This window comes from Gymnoscopelus braueri (genome assembly GCF_963280865.1).
Source record: "Gymnoscopelus braueri genome assembly, chromosome: 6".
NCBI lineage: Eukaryota > Metazoa > Chordata > Actinopteri > Myctophiformes > Myctophidae > Gymnoscopelus > Gymnoscopelus braueri.
This window is the reverse complement of record NC_137607.1, coordinates 31,796,627-31,813,881: the sequence shown is the minus strand read 5'-3', so window position 1 is coordinate 31,813,881 and position 17,255 is coordinate 31,796,627. Positions and strand designations below refer to the sequence as shown.

The following is a 17,255-nucleotide window of genomic DNA, read 5'->3' as shown; positions in this document are numbered from 1 at the left end:
GCTGCATGTCTCGATCCCCATCTCTCTGTTCCTGTTTCCTGTCTATCTCCACTTTCACTGTAAAAATAAAGGCAGAAAAGCCCCCCAAAAATATCCAAAAAGATGCAAATCATACTATCACGTATCTAATCACAGGGCATATATTTTTAAGAAATGACCTAAACATCTTGCAACAATGTTTAAATCTGGTTCAACAGTCATCATGATGGGGTGACGTGTTTGTTTACGGTTTAAAGTTTACAGCTAAAGGAAGGAGAAAGCTTACATCTGCTGAGTATTAAAAGTCTGCATCCACGGCTAAACCACTGATGCACATTAAGCACTAGAATAAAGAAATTAACGTCTCACCACAATGCACATGGGCAACTGTGGTTGTTGTGTACAGACGGTGTGCATGCGGTCCTGATCAAACTCTTTTGGAGCGTGGAAAGGCTTCCTCCGCAAATTAAGAGCCCCGTAAAATACCTTCCTCGGAGAAGTAGGCCACTTAAATGGAGATATGGTTTGGACTGTGGAAGAAGTAAATCCGCTATGTGAGAGCGAAAGATTTGGAGGGTCTTAGGGACGCTGGGGACTCACATGAAAGGTGTGTTTGATGCCCAGGGCAAGCTTCTCCGTCTTGATCTCCCAGATCAGCGGCTGTGGGGAGTTGAGCACGAAGACCAGGGGTTTCTGGTGGAGCAGCAGTGACTGGATGGGCTTCAGATGGAGCTCCACCTACCAAGGAGAACATACAGTACACATAAAAAATAAGCACACATACACACAGTATACTGTACCTGGTGCCAGGAGTATAATAGTTCATCACTTAAACCCTCTATGCTTTGTACAAATAATTGCAAAGATAGCTGATCTACAAGCTCACAAAGTGTTGCACCATGGTATGTTGTGAGCTTGTAGATTTTTTTTAAATGTTTAGAATTTTTATTTAGATTTTACCTCTAATGGTATGCCGAAAATAATGATGCCAGGCTTAATGTGATTAAACCGTATCAGCAAAATCGAGGCAGAGACTGGCGCAAAGCCACAGAGTGTCTCACACTAATAACCATCGAGCAAAGCACATGAACCCCCCCCCCCCTCCGCGCGCGCTGTGCTTCATAGCGCGAATATCAAAGCTTTAATTTGCTTGTGTTCTTTCAATACTCTCAAAACATTAGGGGATACACGGTTACTGTTCTAGCGTAATTAGGGCAATCTCATGTTACAGCATGTTGTTCTTTATCAGTCTTTTGGTTGTTTATGCATTCACTTTGCTGATAAACTCACAAAGACAGCATGCTGTGTTTCTCCCTAAAAGGCAACTTTGCACGGCTCAGATATGACATTTCAGCAGTATCTGAACTCAAGCACACTGGGGTCTTTGTTAGCTAAGAACAAAGTAAAGTGGCCGGGGTCTCTCTGTTACAAACCCCGCAGCATGCAGCACTGACTGTCATTAAAATTGATTTTCACAGTCCATTAGTGACGTGGGGAAAACAAACTCACTCTTTTGGGACTGCATTGCAGTTTTCTCCAGGGTTGACCCTGTCTGGACCTACAATACCATAGTAGATCAAATCTAGCTGGGTAATTTAAGGTTAGAGAAAGAAAAAAGTAACACATCTCAAGCTATGTTGAGATTCAGCACTCCATCATCGACTTTACACATACACATCCTATAACTAATACAAACGCAAAGTGGTTGGACTTCCGGGTCATCTGGGTAGGACCCTCATCTGGGTAGTAGCTGTTCTAGCAGACCACGTGTCCAATTTCATACACAATTTAGCCAAAAATTCGATCATGCCTGTAGCCTTTGGATAGTGTACTTTTAATTATTTGAATTCGCTCTTTGGGCCATATTTCGGCTCAGTAGCGAACCACTCTGACGTCACGCATATTGTCGCCCCGGAAACAGCCCGCCCCTCCCGTTTGTCTCCGTTAGCGATAGCATGCTAGCAGGTATTACAGGTACCAAAAGTAAGCATAAAGTCCTAAACATGACTACGTTTTGATAAATATATTTGATAATGACAGTTACGTGGGTCTGGTTCTTTACCATTTACCATCCTCTGTTCTCTCTGCCTGTATTCCCAGGCTAATCATATTAGCCCTTTCCTGTGTATAAGTGGTAAATTCTTGTAAATCTCTAACTCAAAACACAAGGGCCCCTGTCATAGTCACGTTAAGTACCTTAACAGCCCCTAACTTAATCAGTCAGAGAGTGTGAAACATTTTTCGCTACTGCACGATACATGCAAGTTAGCGCACTTACATTACAGTTGATAATCACAAACATGTCAATTATGAAATATGAGACAGCAAATACAGCGCCAAAATTGCAAAGTTAAATAACATCACTTAATAGGTAAGAGCCATGAAAACGGCAGAGAAGATTTGTAGAAATACATTTTGGTCAGGGACCCTGGACATTATCAAGATTCTGATCCTTATCTTAAAAAAATAAACCATTCACTGTTTCCCCGAGTATACTGCTGTAAAAGATCTCTTATGTTCTAAATCAGTCGCTTATTAACCACGGTTGTAAACAGAGGTATTCAGACAGGGACAAATGTAAACTATTTACTATTACTGTAACAGCTGGTTGGTTATGGGTACTGAACCAGACTCAATACTACTGGGAATACATTTTTCTGCTTTCAACCCTCGCATATTTCTTTCATCTACAACTTTGTTTTTTATATACGTACATTCTGTTGGCAGAGCAAGATATGTCTCTCTCTCTCTCTGTACACATAATGATTCACCATGCCAACGCCACACTGTTGAATCCACACTCTCTACCACCGCTCTGCCCAGGAGAGTGACATATTTATCTACTGTCTGTGACACGCTATTGGCATTCAAAGACTTGTCTCTCAGACTCTCAATGAGGACCTGAGAACCAGAGAGGGATGTAGACCCAGAGAATACACATAGAGTATATACAATGTCAAAGCCTAATAGTCTCCCACAGATCTAGAGCCCCGTAGAGAAAACAAACTTGAATGAGAGTATTTAGCAATGCTGTCCATAAAAGTGTTGCAGTAATCCTGCAAAAAAAAATGGCCCTGGGAGAGAAGCAAATGGAAGAAATTACTGAACACTTATCTATGAGGCAAACTGGCTGGCTCTCCAAACAAATAGACAGATCAACCAGTCTCACTGCTCTCTCTCTTTTGTCACCCTGTCCGTTTGTCACTGTCTTTTTCCTCCACCTCCCGCTCTCTTCTCTGCCTCCTCTACTCTGGCCTCCCTTTCTTTCTCAAATATGTTTTTTTTTTTTTTGTTTTGTTCTTCACGTTTGCCTCCCCCCGTGCGGTCCAGACACTGGAAAAAGCGTGTGCGTCGGTCCTCTGAGGATAACAACAACCAAGATATAATCATACCTGGTAATGGTGGCCTGGCTTTGAGGCCCTGGCTTTGACAAGACGTAGAGGGAGGCAGTAACAGATGGAGAGAGAGGGGGAGCGAGAGTTAAGCAAGAGAGTTGTAAAAGTAACGGAATTTTTAAAACCAGACAGAAACTATTCCAAGAGACATGAGTCACCTGGAAGCTCCGGCGTAAACAGACTTATGCAGAGACGAAATGCGCAAAAAAACCACATTAGGTCAATTAATGCTTCAGTAAGTAAATGATGAGATAACCGATCTATGGGGCGTGTTTGTCACTGCCGGTCTCACACACACACACTCCCACGAGGCTGGCAAGTAACTGCACACGCATCTGTGCCCACAGGCTGAGATGCCATCATGAGTTGGGGAGGGGGGGGGGGGGGGCGTTGCCATGGTGACACTGCAGCAGGGCGGAGGAGTGGTGTCTATGGTAACAGAACATGCCACACGGCCTGGGGTGTTTAAACAAAAAAAAACAGGGCCTCCGTAACGCCGCAGGATCAAAACGGCTCGTTTCACACGGATCAGGTGGCGTTGAGCGGCCCCTGGTGCAGCCACCTTCAGGGGGTCCTGCGGAGAGGGGAAGCCAAGCTTGATTGATTATCCGGAGGCTGGTACAGCGATTTAAGCATGAGAGGGGGGTGTCCATTACAGTTACGGGCCACATTTGCCAGTGGCCAGAGATGGAGGAGTTGTGGAGGCTTGTCTGCACCTATCACGTTACGGAAACAAAAACCCACACAGGGGACGACAGCTGGAGTAGGCCTGTCTGAAAGCATAGTGTTACTTATAGGAAGAGCCGCACGTAAACAATTGAAAAGATGTATAATAAAGTAGACCTTCAACGTATACATCCAAACAACAAATGAATACCACATGGATGTGTAAGCCTTTTCTTTTTCATTCGACAGATTCCCAGTATAACAACAGATCATGCCTAGATTTGAACATAGATAGTGTTTGGCTGGCAGACAGCAATTATACTGGATGATCCCAAAGCATTTGGCCTGTGTCAAGCATCTGAATGCAATTTCATGACCTTTTGGGGCCATGATAAATTACATATGGCTTCAAATGGGCTTCACAAACACTGTCAGCACTGTAAAGTGATACCTTCATAACCGCATAGCGCCTGGTCCAATACTGCATCCAGCAATAACTGGTCAGTTTTCCTCTCCGCAGTCTGTGCCAAAAACTGACAGACCTACAAGCTGACAACAAGGCGCATCGCGATTCGCCGTGAGCTTGTAGATCTGCTATTTTTCGGTAAGAGACACCATCGTACGACAAAGTACAAATCAGGCTTGAGGGACATGCTCTTGCAGGAAAAGGGAGTTTCCTTTATTGACAGAACTGATTAAGTGCCTGACTGTCCTTGGTGGCTCAGAGAAAATGCAAAACATCCTTTAATTAGTCACAAAGAGGGACTAATCTAGGAATACATTCTCTCTCCCAGCAAAACATAACACTAATCAACAGAGATTAGAAAGAAAGTACACACTTTTCCATAACATGTAACAGTATACTGCAAATTCCTGATTTTAATTCAACTCCATTTTTAGTTACGTAGTTAGAGTTACGTACGTATATTAACACTCCAAATGCAACACACAGCTAACAGGAGTTGCAAAGACCTGAAAAGTCAACACTGGTTGAGGAGAAAAGCACATGCCTGGACTAATCGTACCTCTCAGAACTCCAAGACTATCTGTTTTATAAGATAACGTCTGTTTGTGTGTGTGCGTGTGCGTGTGCGTGTGCGTGTGCGCGTGTGTGTGTGTGTGTGTGTGTGTGTGCGTGTGCGTGTGCGTGTGCGTGTGTGTGTGTGTGTGTGCTTGTCTGTCTGAATCTTGGTTGTTTCTGGATCAGTGCTCATAGGGAGGGTTCTGTGTGGGGGCAGACAGGAAGCCAGAGCATGGTGACATAGAACCTGTTGACTGCTCTTTATCTGCATCAACCCCGCTGATCTGGATGAGATGGGGCCGCTACCTGGAGCCCCCCGTCCCCCCCCCAAACTGCGATGGTAATCAGTCTGCCGACCCCGGCACTCCGCCCCCACTGGCGAGAATGGCCCGAAAGAACGTCAGAGGCAGACGAGGCCTCGGGAGAGATAGCGATCTCGCTCCGATAGAGCAGAATGGCTCAGCGATGCGGCGCAGCATCAGGGAGGCCGCAGCAGTCGCAGATCCCACGGCGATAGGCTTAAGTGGTTGGAGTCCTCTTTACATCTCCCTGGCGTTATCACAAAGATGTTTTCATGCCGGCGTTATGATGAGAACCCTTTAGGGGAAAGCTATGACGTTCTGCAGGGGGGAAGGGGGGGGGCACATACTGTATCAATGCCACATGATGAATAAGCCGCTAAGTAACCTTGAATGACATGATGCCAGTCAGTCATCAAACAAGTGGTTGACATTTGGTGACAATGTAAGAAGGGAAGGGCTTAGAAATGTCTTCTGTGTTCCATGTGTGACTCGTATCAGGGTGGGGGAGGGGCGGGGGGTGTATGTGCTGCTCTCACCAGCTGTTTGTGCCCGGTGAGCTGTACAGTCCACTCACTCTCACAGGAACAGCTATCTAAGAATTCCAGCTGATAAAACAATCATCTGCTCAGCCTCACACTGATTCAGCGCCAAGGGCTCGCGTTTGATGTTTGCCTTTGGTAAACTGATTAGAGAGGGAGAGATGGCCTATTGGAGATATTACCGGGAACCTTTTGTTTATTTTCAGCCCTATCGCCCCAAACATAAGCCCTGACGAGCGCACAGAGATCAGCCCACCACTATCGCCACTGTTACAAAACAACGGTTGTTATTTTAACCCTGCTGGTGGTGGGTCTCTGAGGAGAGCAATGTCAGTCCGTGCGTCAGTACACAACTTTGGTCTCAAACTACGAAAATGTTGAAAAGGTAACTTTTCCATTCTTACCTTCCTGTTCCTTATACATTCAGTACTGTTGTAAATCCCCTCCTGCCCAGTTGAGAGGTGGGTGGAGTTTGGGTTTCAACTCCATGAGCACTGAATAGACACACCGGAACTGACTTCATCATTCATCATCATTTGTTCTATTCCAGTTCCAGCCATATTTGTGTTCATCCATGTTCCATCAGTTAAGAGGTGGTGCCATGGTTTTGCCCTTTTTCTGTTTTTCATGTGTCTATGAGGTTGATAGAACTTCACCAGATCCCCCTGGTGGTGTTTTTATGGTGTTTTATGTCTTCTCTGACTATTTTGAGTTTCTACCTGGAGGCTGAAACCTTGAGGGTCAAACGTGCCAATAGAAAAACAGCCCTTTAGTGACATAGTAAAAACATACCCTCCCCCTCATTATCATAACACAACAGGTGTGGGCATGAGGAGGAGGAGGGACTAGGACAGGTGGGTGGTGCTAAGGTGGTGGAGGAGGTGCTAATGTGAGAACCAGATATACTTAATGAACTGGAGGCGTGTCCACATAAAAACATAATTTTAACAATTTCTGTATACTTTTTGGAAAACAATCTTCCTCCTAGTATAACCATAATACCTGATGATTATGTTTTAGGGGGTTGGGGGAATCACTGAAAATCACGGCACCCCGTCTTTAACATGCTCCTAATCATAATAAACGACTGGACTTTACACCTAGTTAGTCTAGCTAGTCTTTTGGTCTGAGTAGACCAGCAACATAGTATGCTATCGAACATGGTCCTTCGAGCCGGAAATGAACCAGCGACCTAAGGATAGGAGGCCAAAATGTCCTCTTGCACACAATATATCTCACAATGTAATGGGAAGATTGTAATGAAACCTGTTGAGCACATGCGTGCTCCCCAGAGTATGGCCCATACTGATTTTGGTGACTGCATGACCTTTCGTCTAGTGCCAACCTAAGGCCACTTGCATACAAGATATCTCAAAATCGAATTGGCAGATTGAAGGATGAACCCTACTGATTTTGGTGACCCCATTGCCTTTCTTCTGCGCCTCCTTGAGTGAATATACATACCCCCTTCCCAATTCTGCATATGATACAATAAAATATGTGCTTATTTGTGTTCCATAGACAGCAGCAGCATAGGAAACATGACCATAATGTCCCTCTCTTTCCATTCACAAAGACGTGGTCTTAGACGTTGTTGGAGAGGTATCAGAAGCCACTTTGACAGGTCACGGAAGGAGCATATGGGGGAAAAAAATCAAAACTCGATACCCTCATGTACCTCCAGACCTCCAGCACAACTGTGCAGTTCAAATGAGGTAATTGTTTTGGTGGAGCATAAACGGCAAAGAAACACCAACACCTCAAGTTCAAGACTGCAAACTGTGGGAAAAAAAGGTGTTTTTGCCCATGAAAACCCACAGGGGGCTTAGAGCTGGGATGACAAACGAGCAGTGAGCGTCTGTGAAAAAAACGTTGACTGCAGCCCCCTGAGTTGTCTACGCCAGTGTTTCCCAACTCCAGGCCCCCCTTGAAGGGGGGGGGTCAAAGATCACAAGGGGGGCGTGTTTCGCTATTTCAAAAATAGCAAAAATAGCAGATCTACAAGCTCATTGTGTGCTTGTAGATAAGCAAAGCATATAGGGCTTAAGTGGTTAACATGATAGAAACACAAAAAAGTGTTTGTGTGTGCACGTGTGTGGGGGTCTCAGCTTTTGTCAGCTGTAACAGGGGGGGGGCTCAAAGGACTATTCATTTACCTGCAACGAGACGTTCATTAGCGTTCAAGTTGCAAGTGGCAAATAAATACATCTGACTTTATCAGAGAACAACATTACCCTCCCACACACACACACCAAGAGCTCCGACCTGGTACTTAGGCACAGTAAAATGTGATAAGGACTGCACAGTAAAATCCTGAGCGTTAAATTTCACTTCGAGAAAAATGTATAAAAGTGTAAAAATGTTCACTCTCTTAAACATTGTCTTAACCACTTAAACTCTACACTTCTTTGTTCAACAAATATCAAAAATAGCATTTGCTATCTGCTATTTAGGAAGATCTATTTGGGTAGATCTGCCAAAATTGGGGTTACTACATTTTCATTTGACTTATTAAATTGTGATATTACCAAACTTAAATATCAAATATGTCGGACCGTCAACATTTCCTAAAAGGAATTTCCAAATTCTGTCTGACCAGAAGCAGGGATAAAGCATATGCCCCCCCCCCTGCTTATCTGAAACCTGGGCTGGGGCAGAATGGCTGCTTTGTCAGCCTCATTCCAGAGTCTCCTGGACTCACACTCAGACATGCATGGGAAGGAGGACAAGCGTCCTGTTACTTTGATCATGGCCAGGCTGATGAACTTACCACTGTTTGGTTGAGAGGGACGACTGTGAACAATGCTGTCTGCTTGAGAAGCGTCTGAAGTGTGTATTTTATGGACTGCGACATGGGCTAAGGGACAGTGGCACAGTCAGTGTTTTTGCCTATACGGTGGTGTTGAGTGAGAAAGCAGAGTAGGCCGTAAAAATCTACATTCTTCAACCGTGAAGAAAACAGATAGTATTTCCATTAGGGCGGTCGAGACTGGGCCCTGGCTTTGATACAGCTGCAGTGCAATGCACAACTTTTATGCAGGAGACCGGGATTCAAACTCAGGTCTCCGGTATAAGAGACCACTGCTCGACCACTGCAGATGTGCTAGTTATTCAGTATTGTATTAATATAGACTACCCCACTGTACCATACAGATCGGTAAAAAGTTGTATTCATAATAATAAGTTACAGAATCAGATCGTTTTATATTGTTTTTATGTGCGTCTTGTGATATCGTTTTTCCTGTTAAATTTTAAAAATTCATGAATAAAAAGTAAATATTATTATTATTATTAATAAATTACAGATTGTACCTTTAAACATGTCAGTGTTGTGCCACTTTATTTTCTTTTGGGGGGTTACATTGTTTGTCTTTATTCATGCACCGGGAGCGCACTCACGTATTAGTTTATATTGGCCAGTGCACTCAATGCTATATATCCGAACGCACCCTAGAATGCAATGACATCATTTTGAACATACATACCGTACAGCAAAAACTTCGCACAGCCTATTTGTCAGCACACGCTTCATTGCTTCCACTAGGGCACTGGCTCTCAACGTGAGGTCCGGGAACCCCCAGGGGTCCTTGAGGGCGTTCCTGTCATGATCACGGCCCCTGTTGTGTCCATGATGTGACTGTTTTGCCCATATGGTTTTGCCACTGAGTGTGACTCTGCCCCTCCCTTGCCCTGCTCCCATTTCCCCTCAGCCAAGTGCTGGGTCATAAGTTGTAGTGACAGGCTCTGTTTGTCAGTTATAGTCAGAGTTTATGTTCAAGCGTTATGGTTGTATTCTGTGTGCAAGTGTTTTGTAGTTACTCGTCGTGTATAAGTAAAGTCTGCATTACTGTCGTCTCCTGAATTTGGTTTGAGTTCTTGAGTTCCTGCATTTGGGTCCTCCACCTCCTGTTCCTGACAGTTCCAAGGGGTCCCCAGCTAAATGATTTATAAAAGGCTCTGTGCATAACTGTAGTTGTTCCCTTTTCCAGAAGGTGGCATAAACATTTCCTGCTCCGGGTCAGTTTCCCATAGCTTAATTTGATTGGCTGAGCAGCAGATTTGAACCGGAAAAACATATGAAGGTGTCGTGTGTTTCCAGCTGAAAATCTCCAGCTAACTCCAAGAAGGTACAAAGAGTTAAATTAACATTTGTCACCTGTCGGTCAAATAAGCATCTGTTGGGTAATGCATATCAATCTGGTGGTCCTTGAAACTATAAAAGGTTGAGAACCAGTGTGCTAGAGTACCGTACTATCCCGCATTTATGTAACTTTTACTAAATGTCAACCATACTTTTACCATGTGTGTAGGGAGCAGATATATCCTCATAAAAAATGATTTGCTATCATTTAGTCCAGAGCAAGAGCTGTAAATGTGAGCCAATGACCATTAAGGCACTCTGCACAGTCACCACCGAGGTGTTCTGTTGCACTTAATTAATCAACTTAGTCATGGACGTTGGCTCGGTGCCAGGGTGCGTATTGTGCAGCGAGCGCAGCTGTGCATTTCTTTCTGTTATTGAAAGGATAACACTTCAGGCCTTCTGGTTGAGACCCATACTATACGAAGCGAGTTCACTGGAGCAGACAGGAAACGATTCATTTCTTTCACTCCTTTGCTGGAGATGTGGAGGAGCTGCGAGCATTTCACTGAGACTTTCACACACGCATGTGGAAGGGATGTGGAGCAGAGGCAGCTGCAGGATGTGTGTGAGCACGTGTGTGTGTGTGTGTGTGTCTGCACACATGCCTACACAGCCTGGAATCGGCGCTGTGTGAATTCACGTACGTCTGCATGAGTGCAACGTGCACATGTAGATTTATTCCCCCTCGCCTATAGCCAACACTCCCATCTCACCACTATCTGTTTGGGAAGATTCACCGCTGCACAGCAAACGGACATGTTCTCCAGCAGCCCCTTCAACCAAAGAGCCCGATTTATACTTTGTTGTATGATGGTGTCACAGGTGGAAAACAGCAAATACATATACAAGCTCACGGGTCGCGATGCACCACGCTGTGAACTTGTTGATCTTCTATTTTCACTGCGCAACACCATCGTACGACTATGAGTGTAAATTAATCAAAACAGCCAGTAGTCTGAGTTCAGCCCAGCCAAGGCAAAGCCACAGGCCTCTCTTGTAATGTGGACCACCATTTAAACATCCCAAACACACAGTCTGTTCTGTGGCCCAGACGTGCACCCGCACCCCCCTACCGGGAAAGGTTGAGGACGACTCAAAAAACACGGACATAATCACAGACTGACCATCCACCTCTCTGTTGACTTAGAAAACAAGCATCGGGAGGCACATTCCAAAGAAAACAGAGGAAAGGGCAGATTACTGAGAGTGAGATGAATTTGCATGCTTCTGGAACTGTTGACTGAAATGGGTTAAACCTTCCAATTAGCTAATTAAGTTGCCCTCAGATTTGTCACAATACAGCGAAGCGAACTTATTTTTAACTTTATGATTTATCATGAGAGAACGTTTAGGAAACATTGATTTGGCATGCACAGAGCTCCAAGACTTGAAGAATGAAGACAGATTTTCAGGAAGAGGAACCCTTGACGCACGCACATCCGCTTTGGACATCCTGACACCAGCTATACTGTTAACCCTGAGAGTGTAAAAACTGGTCCAGAGTTAAACTGAAACTGTTTAGTGTTTTACTGTGCAAAGATGGTCTCATGGAATCCAAAGCATGGAGTCTTAAAGGGATAGTTCACCCCAAAAAAATGTATTTATCTATTTTCAAAAATGTTATCCCAAGATTTTTGTAACACATTTTTTCACCCAGTGCCAATGCCTAACTAAGCTGTAATCCTGGGCACTACTCTCTCTCTGCCAGCCTGGGGAGAGCCACGAACTGACCTCATGCTTCCTTCAATGCATGAGGAGTGAGCAGGCCGATTCTTATCACCTGGGTTTCCCCGGTAGGACGTAGCACGTCGAAGGAACACGTTATTCCAACCAGTTTCTTTCCCCTCCATCATGTTTTTTGTGAGGGTATACCCTCACAAAAAACATGCAAGAGGACACGGGGAGAACATGCAAACTCCACACAGAAAGGCCCTTTTGCCAACCCCACCTAGGGTATGGGCACTGATGACACGGAGGAGAGAACACACCCCCAGCGCCCGGGAATCGAACCCAGGACCCAGGATTTTTTTGTTTTTGTCACATTCTTAAGCCAATAATTTGATGACCAGCGGACCGGTAGGCAGCGGTTCCAGTAGGAGACACAAAGGAGACTCTTTGTGTCTCCTACCTGATTTGATGACGCTGCCGGTCATCAAATTATTGGTTTAGGAATACGACAAAAACAAAAAAATATCCATGAATTCAAGTCTCCATGGGGTGACTAATCGATAGAAAAAAAGTCATTTTAGGGGTGAACTATCCCTTTAAGTGGTCTGTATACAAATTAGGAATAACTTATTTATGTTACTTCGCACAGCGCAGTCTTACTTTGCAACTTCACTGTTGAGGGAATTACTAGCCAAACATGGATCTGTTATGGTTTCCATCCAGGAATATAAACCTACATGTAAGGGAGAAAATGTTTGAGGAATCCCTGAGATCGAGAGATTAGCCAAAGCTGTAATTACTGTGTCTTGCGGGTTGTTTAATATGTAATGACAGAGCAACTTTCTGTCATTGCAGATCAGAGGCAGCTTGTGTCTGTGAGAGAACGTCCCAAGTCCCCTTACCGTATAAGCCCACTTGCAATTCATGCGTCAGATAAAATAAAAATAAACTAGATTAGCATTTGTTGCTGTGTGATGTTTCTGTGTGAAGCTGCTTGTTACATAAATTATACTTTTTTTTATTGTAAGCCAATTAGAGTCTAAATTGAGTTATCAAAGCACATGTGTGACATTCATGGATGTAAAGAAACCATGTCACGTGCTTGGCGATCATAAAGGAAAGGCTTTCTAATTGTGTTTTTGTTAAATAATAATTTGGTAGATCATTTGTTATCAAAAGTAATAGTGTTTTGTTAGAATAGTACTTGAACTAGAAAAAGGTTTCTTTTGAAATCAAAATATGAGTTAAGTTTTAGCATGCTTGCAAACGGACCACACGCTGCTGCATCAGTACAGCAGCTGTATGGTTCATTGCAATTACATAAGCAAGATAATAATAATAATAATAATAATAATAATAATAATAGAAGTACAGTAGTAAAACAAACTGTACAGTACATAAACGGGATGAAAGCCATCAAAGATTTGTTAAAGTAAACAAAGACAACCACAACATAGGCAAAAGATTTAAACAAATAAAATAAAGCTTAGATCACCCTGTAACCTATTTGACTGCTAAGATAGGCTGCAAGGAGCAAATGATAGCCTAAAACGATCACCTCAAAGAGCATGGGACACGTTGCTTTTTAATCGTGGTAAGAAAGATTCCATATTGTCACTCAGACAGTGTCACAGCCCTGGATAACCCTATAACTTATGTTACATTACACTAACATAAGATACTAAGATACATGGAGCAAATGATAGCCTAACTTAAATTATACAATCACCCCAAAGAGCATAGGCCTATGTTTAGCCTACAAGAAAGTAGAAATTACAGAAATGTTGACATCTTTCTTGTTTATATAGGCCTATAGACTAAATGATACATGAGCTTCAAGATGTTATGACTGATGTCTCCTCACAATGAACTGTACTGTATATGTTTTAATGTTACTCCGAGTCCACAATGAACCAAATTGTTTTCAAATGTGTTACCAAACTAACATTTGAAAATCAACTTATGTTCAAAGAATAAACATGTTTAGCTATACCCAAAAAAGGCTGGTCATGCTTATTTCAAAGCTAATTACAGGCCATAGCATCTGAGTGGAGACTGGAGCCAAAGTTTAAACTATTGAGGGCTAAGAGATTACAGATTTGAACAGAACAAGTTTGAATTGTTAAGAGATCTTATTTATTTATCAACAAATCATATAGGCTTATTTTGGAACACCATACCTTAGATACTCATTAATAAGCCATCGTTGAGCGGAGTCTCTCAGGGCTATATACTAGGACTCCTCCTGTTTTCAGTGGGTTGTTTAATATTTAATGACAGAGCAACCTTGTGTCATTGCAGATCAGAGGCAGCTTGTGTCCATGAGAACCAGGAGCTGACATGTGATACAGGCAACATAGTGCATTTCAGTCAAAGGACAAGGACAAGTGTAACGGAAGGGGAAAAGGGGGCTGTTTGTGTCCGAAATATGTCCAAAAAGCATCTATGCATTCCTACCTGAATGTGTATTCCGGGTGGGACGATTCAAAAACCAGAGTGGACCTCAGAGTGGATCTTTTTAACACATTATCCAAAATGTTCAAAAATAGCCAAAATAGTGAAAATAGCAGTTCTACAAGCTCATACACATCACAACATGTCGGGAGCTTGTAGAGCCGCTATTTTGGCTATTTTTGCAGATGTTTGATCGGCTTGTAAATCTGCTATCTTCGCCGCGCGATACCCTCGTACGACGAAGTATAAAATATGGCTAAGTGGTTATGTCGATCTTATCTAATCATAAACACCAGCCCACAGTCACAGGATGATCCCTGATTCAGGGCCAACTAATCTCTAACAGAGACTGTGACCTTGCAGACAAGGCTATAAAGCCGGAGAACAGACATCAAGATGAATGCCTTCTCCAACCAGCTCTCCACAAACAGGTGATGGAACACACAAGGCCAGGTGAACCCATGTCTGTTTCACAGACCTTCAAGCATCTTTCAGCTGAATGTTTCCATTCCGTATGTTTGTGTACACAGACGTAGCACTGTGAAATCATTGTGTGTTTCTGTTAAGAAAAGAGAGTGAATCTTGGAAACAGACCAAACCCAAGCCCTCAGGGAATAATGGGATTAAAGGGCTCAAAGTAAAATGAACTCATGAAAAGTTGTTTAAAAAATGACAAAGAGACCTGGCCTGTTTTACCATCACACCCACGTATGTTTCTCGCCACCATAATGTGCATTTCATATTGAGTGAACCAACAGGTGTGTGAATTTGGTACAGTTGTGTTTTTACGGTTAGAACTGCCATGCGTTAGTATAACAATAATGCTAATATTCTAGTTTTCTTTTTGCAGCTCAAGAATGTCTTATGACTATTTGAACAAAATGTTACTTAGATTCATATTTAAATTATTCATAGGGATGTTACTGTCTCCCTACGTATAACGTATAACGTATATATTAGGGCTGGGACTCGATTAAAAAACGTAATCTAATTAATTAGAGGCTTTGTAATCAATTAATCGCATTTTAATCGCATATCAATATTTGACCTGAGAACAGTGAAAAGCATTTTTTTCATACGTTTTCATTTTGGCATACGTCTTTAAGTACATGTACTCAAGAACTGTACTTAAGTACAATTTTGAGGTATTTGCACTTGACTCTAGAGTATTTCCAATTTCTAATACTTTTACTTCTACTCCAGTAACTCCACTATATCTCAGAGGCAAATATTGTACTTTTTACTCCACTACAATTATTTGAAAACTTTAGTTACTAGTTACTTTGTAGATTTCGATTATTATTATAAAACATACCATGTAACCATGTGAAAATAGCAGATCTACAAGCACAAGGCATTGTGAGCTTGTAGATCTGCTATTTTCCACCTCTAGAGGCTGGTAGAGTGTGTTGTTGTTACTGATGTTTTATAGTAGTTATTAGTTATTTAATAAAAATAATATTAACGCGTGCATGTGACCATGTCACCGCATTCCATCCCCCCCCCCCCCGGTTAACCACGTCGGTTGGTGCGCTGGTATGATCGGTCCGTCTGAAACTCGTCCAGTGAGAAACGTTCCGCGGTGCAAAAATAGGTGCGATTAAAATGTGTTAGTTTTTTTAACACAATAATTTTTCTGTAATTTATTGATCGAAATTAACGCGATAAATTCCCGGCCCTAGTATAAATACATTTCATTCCATTCCATCCATTGATTCCTTGCTACAAAGTCCAGCAAATTCAGTCTGTAAGAAGCCATGACGCAGAACAAAAATATGAAGCTTGGCCAAAATCTAACAAAAACACATATTCAAATGTATAACCCAAACATCCATAACTATATTAAATGTCATCGGAGATGACACCAACCCCAGTCAGGTCTGTTTGTTTTACCTCCCAGGCAGAATTAGACGACTAGTATTTTTGAAACATCATTTGGTCTGTCATTACAAACAGAGGAATTAAGGTCTCTAGAGGGAAAATCATTCCAAAAATGTGAACACATGCAGCCCATGTCTCATGTTTCATTCACTACTAGACGCCACCTCCAACAAGGTGAGATTACTACTTCAGTCAGTCTCTGTTATTATTTCGTTTCAGTTTCCAAACAGGATAGAACCTTGCTGTGCTTAAGACAAAGATCCTCTTCACCTTTTGATCTACCTTAACCAACCTCCCCGCAAATCTAAAAAAGTAACCCACATAATTATTGTGTCAGAGATATCAAAGTGGACAAAATACCTGAGGCTTTGGTATGCGGCGAGGAGCACAATGTTATCTGTCGTCAGTTGTAGACAAAACTCAAGCTCAGGTTGGCTTTGGTGGAAATATCTTACGGAGAATCATAATCCACCTTGGCATAAGTATATTGTCGCTGTCGAGCAGAAACCTTGTATCTCCATATTTCATCTTTTTATGTTTATTTTTTTTTATATATATATATTTTTTTTAATTATCACACAAAAGTACCCTACGTACAAAAGTACCCTACCAAAAACAGCCGATTTACAAGCTCAAAACACATCACATCACAACACATTGTGAGCTTGTATACCACTATTTATTAACAATTCTGAACAACCTTTTCAAGATTTTCATTATAGGTTAAATAAATTTCACCTATTATGACAGGCCCAAAATAGGGACATCTGGTTGAAAGTGGTTAAGTCTGTCTGTGGGTTTTATAAATATTCAACCAATTAAAAGTAGAGCTTGTGTCCATAAGAGAAGAACGCTGGAGCAGCACGGACAATTTAAGCCTTTTATTGATACAGCGCAAGTAAAAGACTGACTGACGTTTCGGTCTTTCGACCTTCCTCAGAGTCATGAGAGTCATAGAGCTTGTGTCCATTTGGAACACAGGTTTGTTTTTCCATTTCCTGGAAAGTAACGGTTTTGGACATACAAGGTTTCCACCCGACACCGACGATATCCGTAGCCACTCTGTGATGAAACGCAGTGAGAGCATTCCACTTGGCAGCACCACAGAGCAAGCAGAGCTGTGCAGTGCATTCAGAGGAGCAGATGTTTTGAATTCAGAGTGGTGACAGGCGCGGCACCTCTAGGCCAAAGCGTAGTGAATTTCTT

The 17,255-nt window shown here is 42.6% G+C and overlaps 1 protein-coding gene across 1 annotated transcript in view; it reads right to left on the bottom strand.

Moving 5' to 3' along the window:
• The window catches only part of tgfbr3 (transforming growth factor, beta receptor III), an 81,739-nt gene that overhangs the window by 34,721 nt on the left and 29,763 nt on the right, over positions 1-17,255 (bottom strand). The window contains exon 4 of the mRNA XM_080431518.1: positions 580-717. Coding sequence (XP_080287644.1) covers positions 580-717 — 138 coding nt within the window. The remainder of the gene's footprint in view (positions 1-579; positions 718-17,255) is intronic.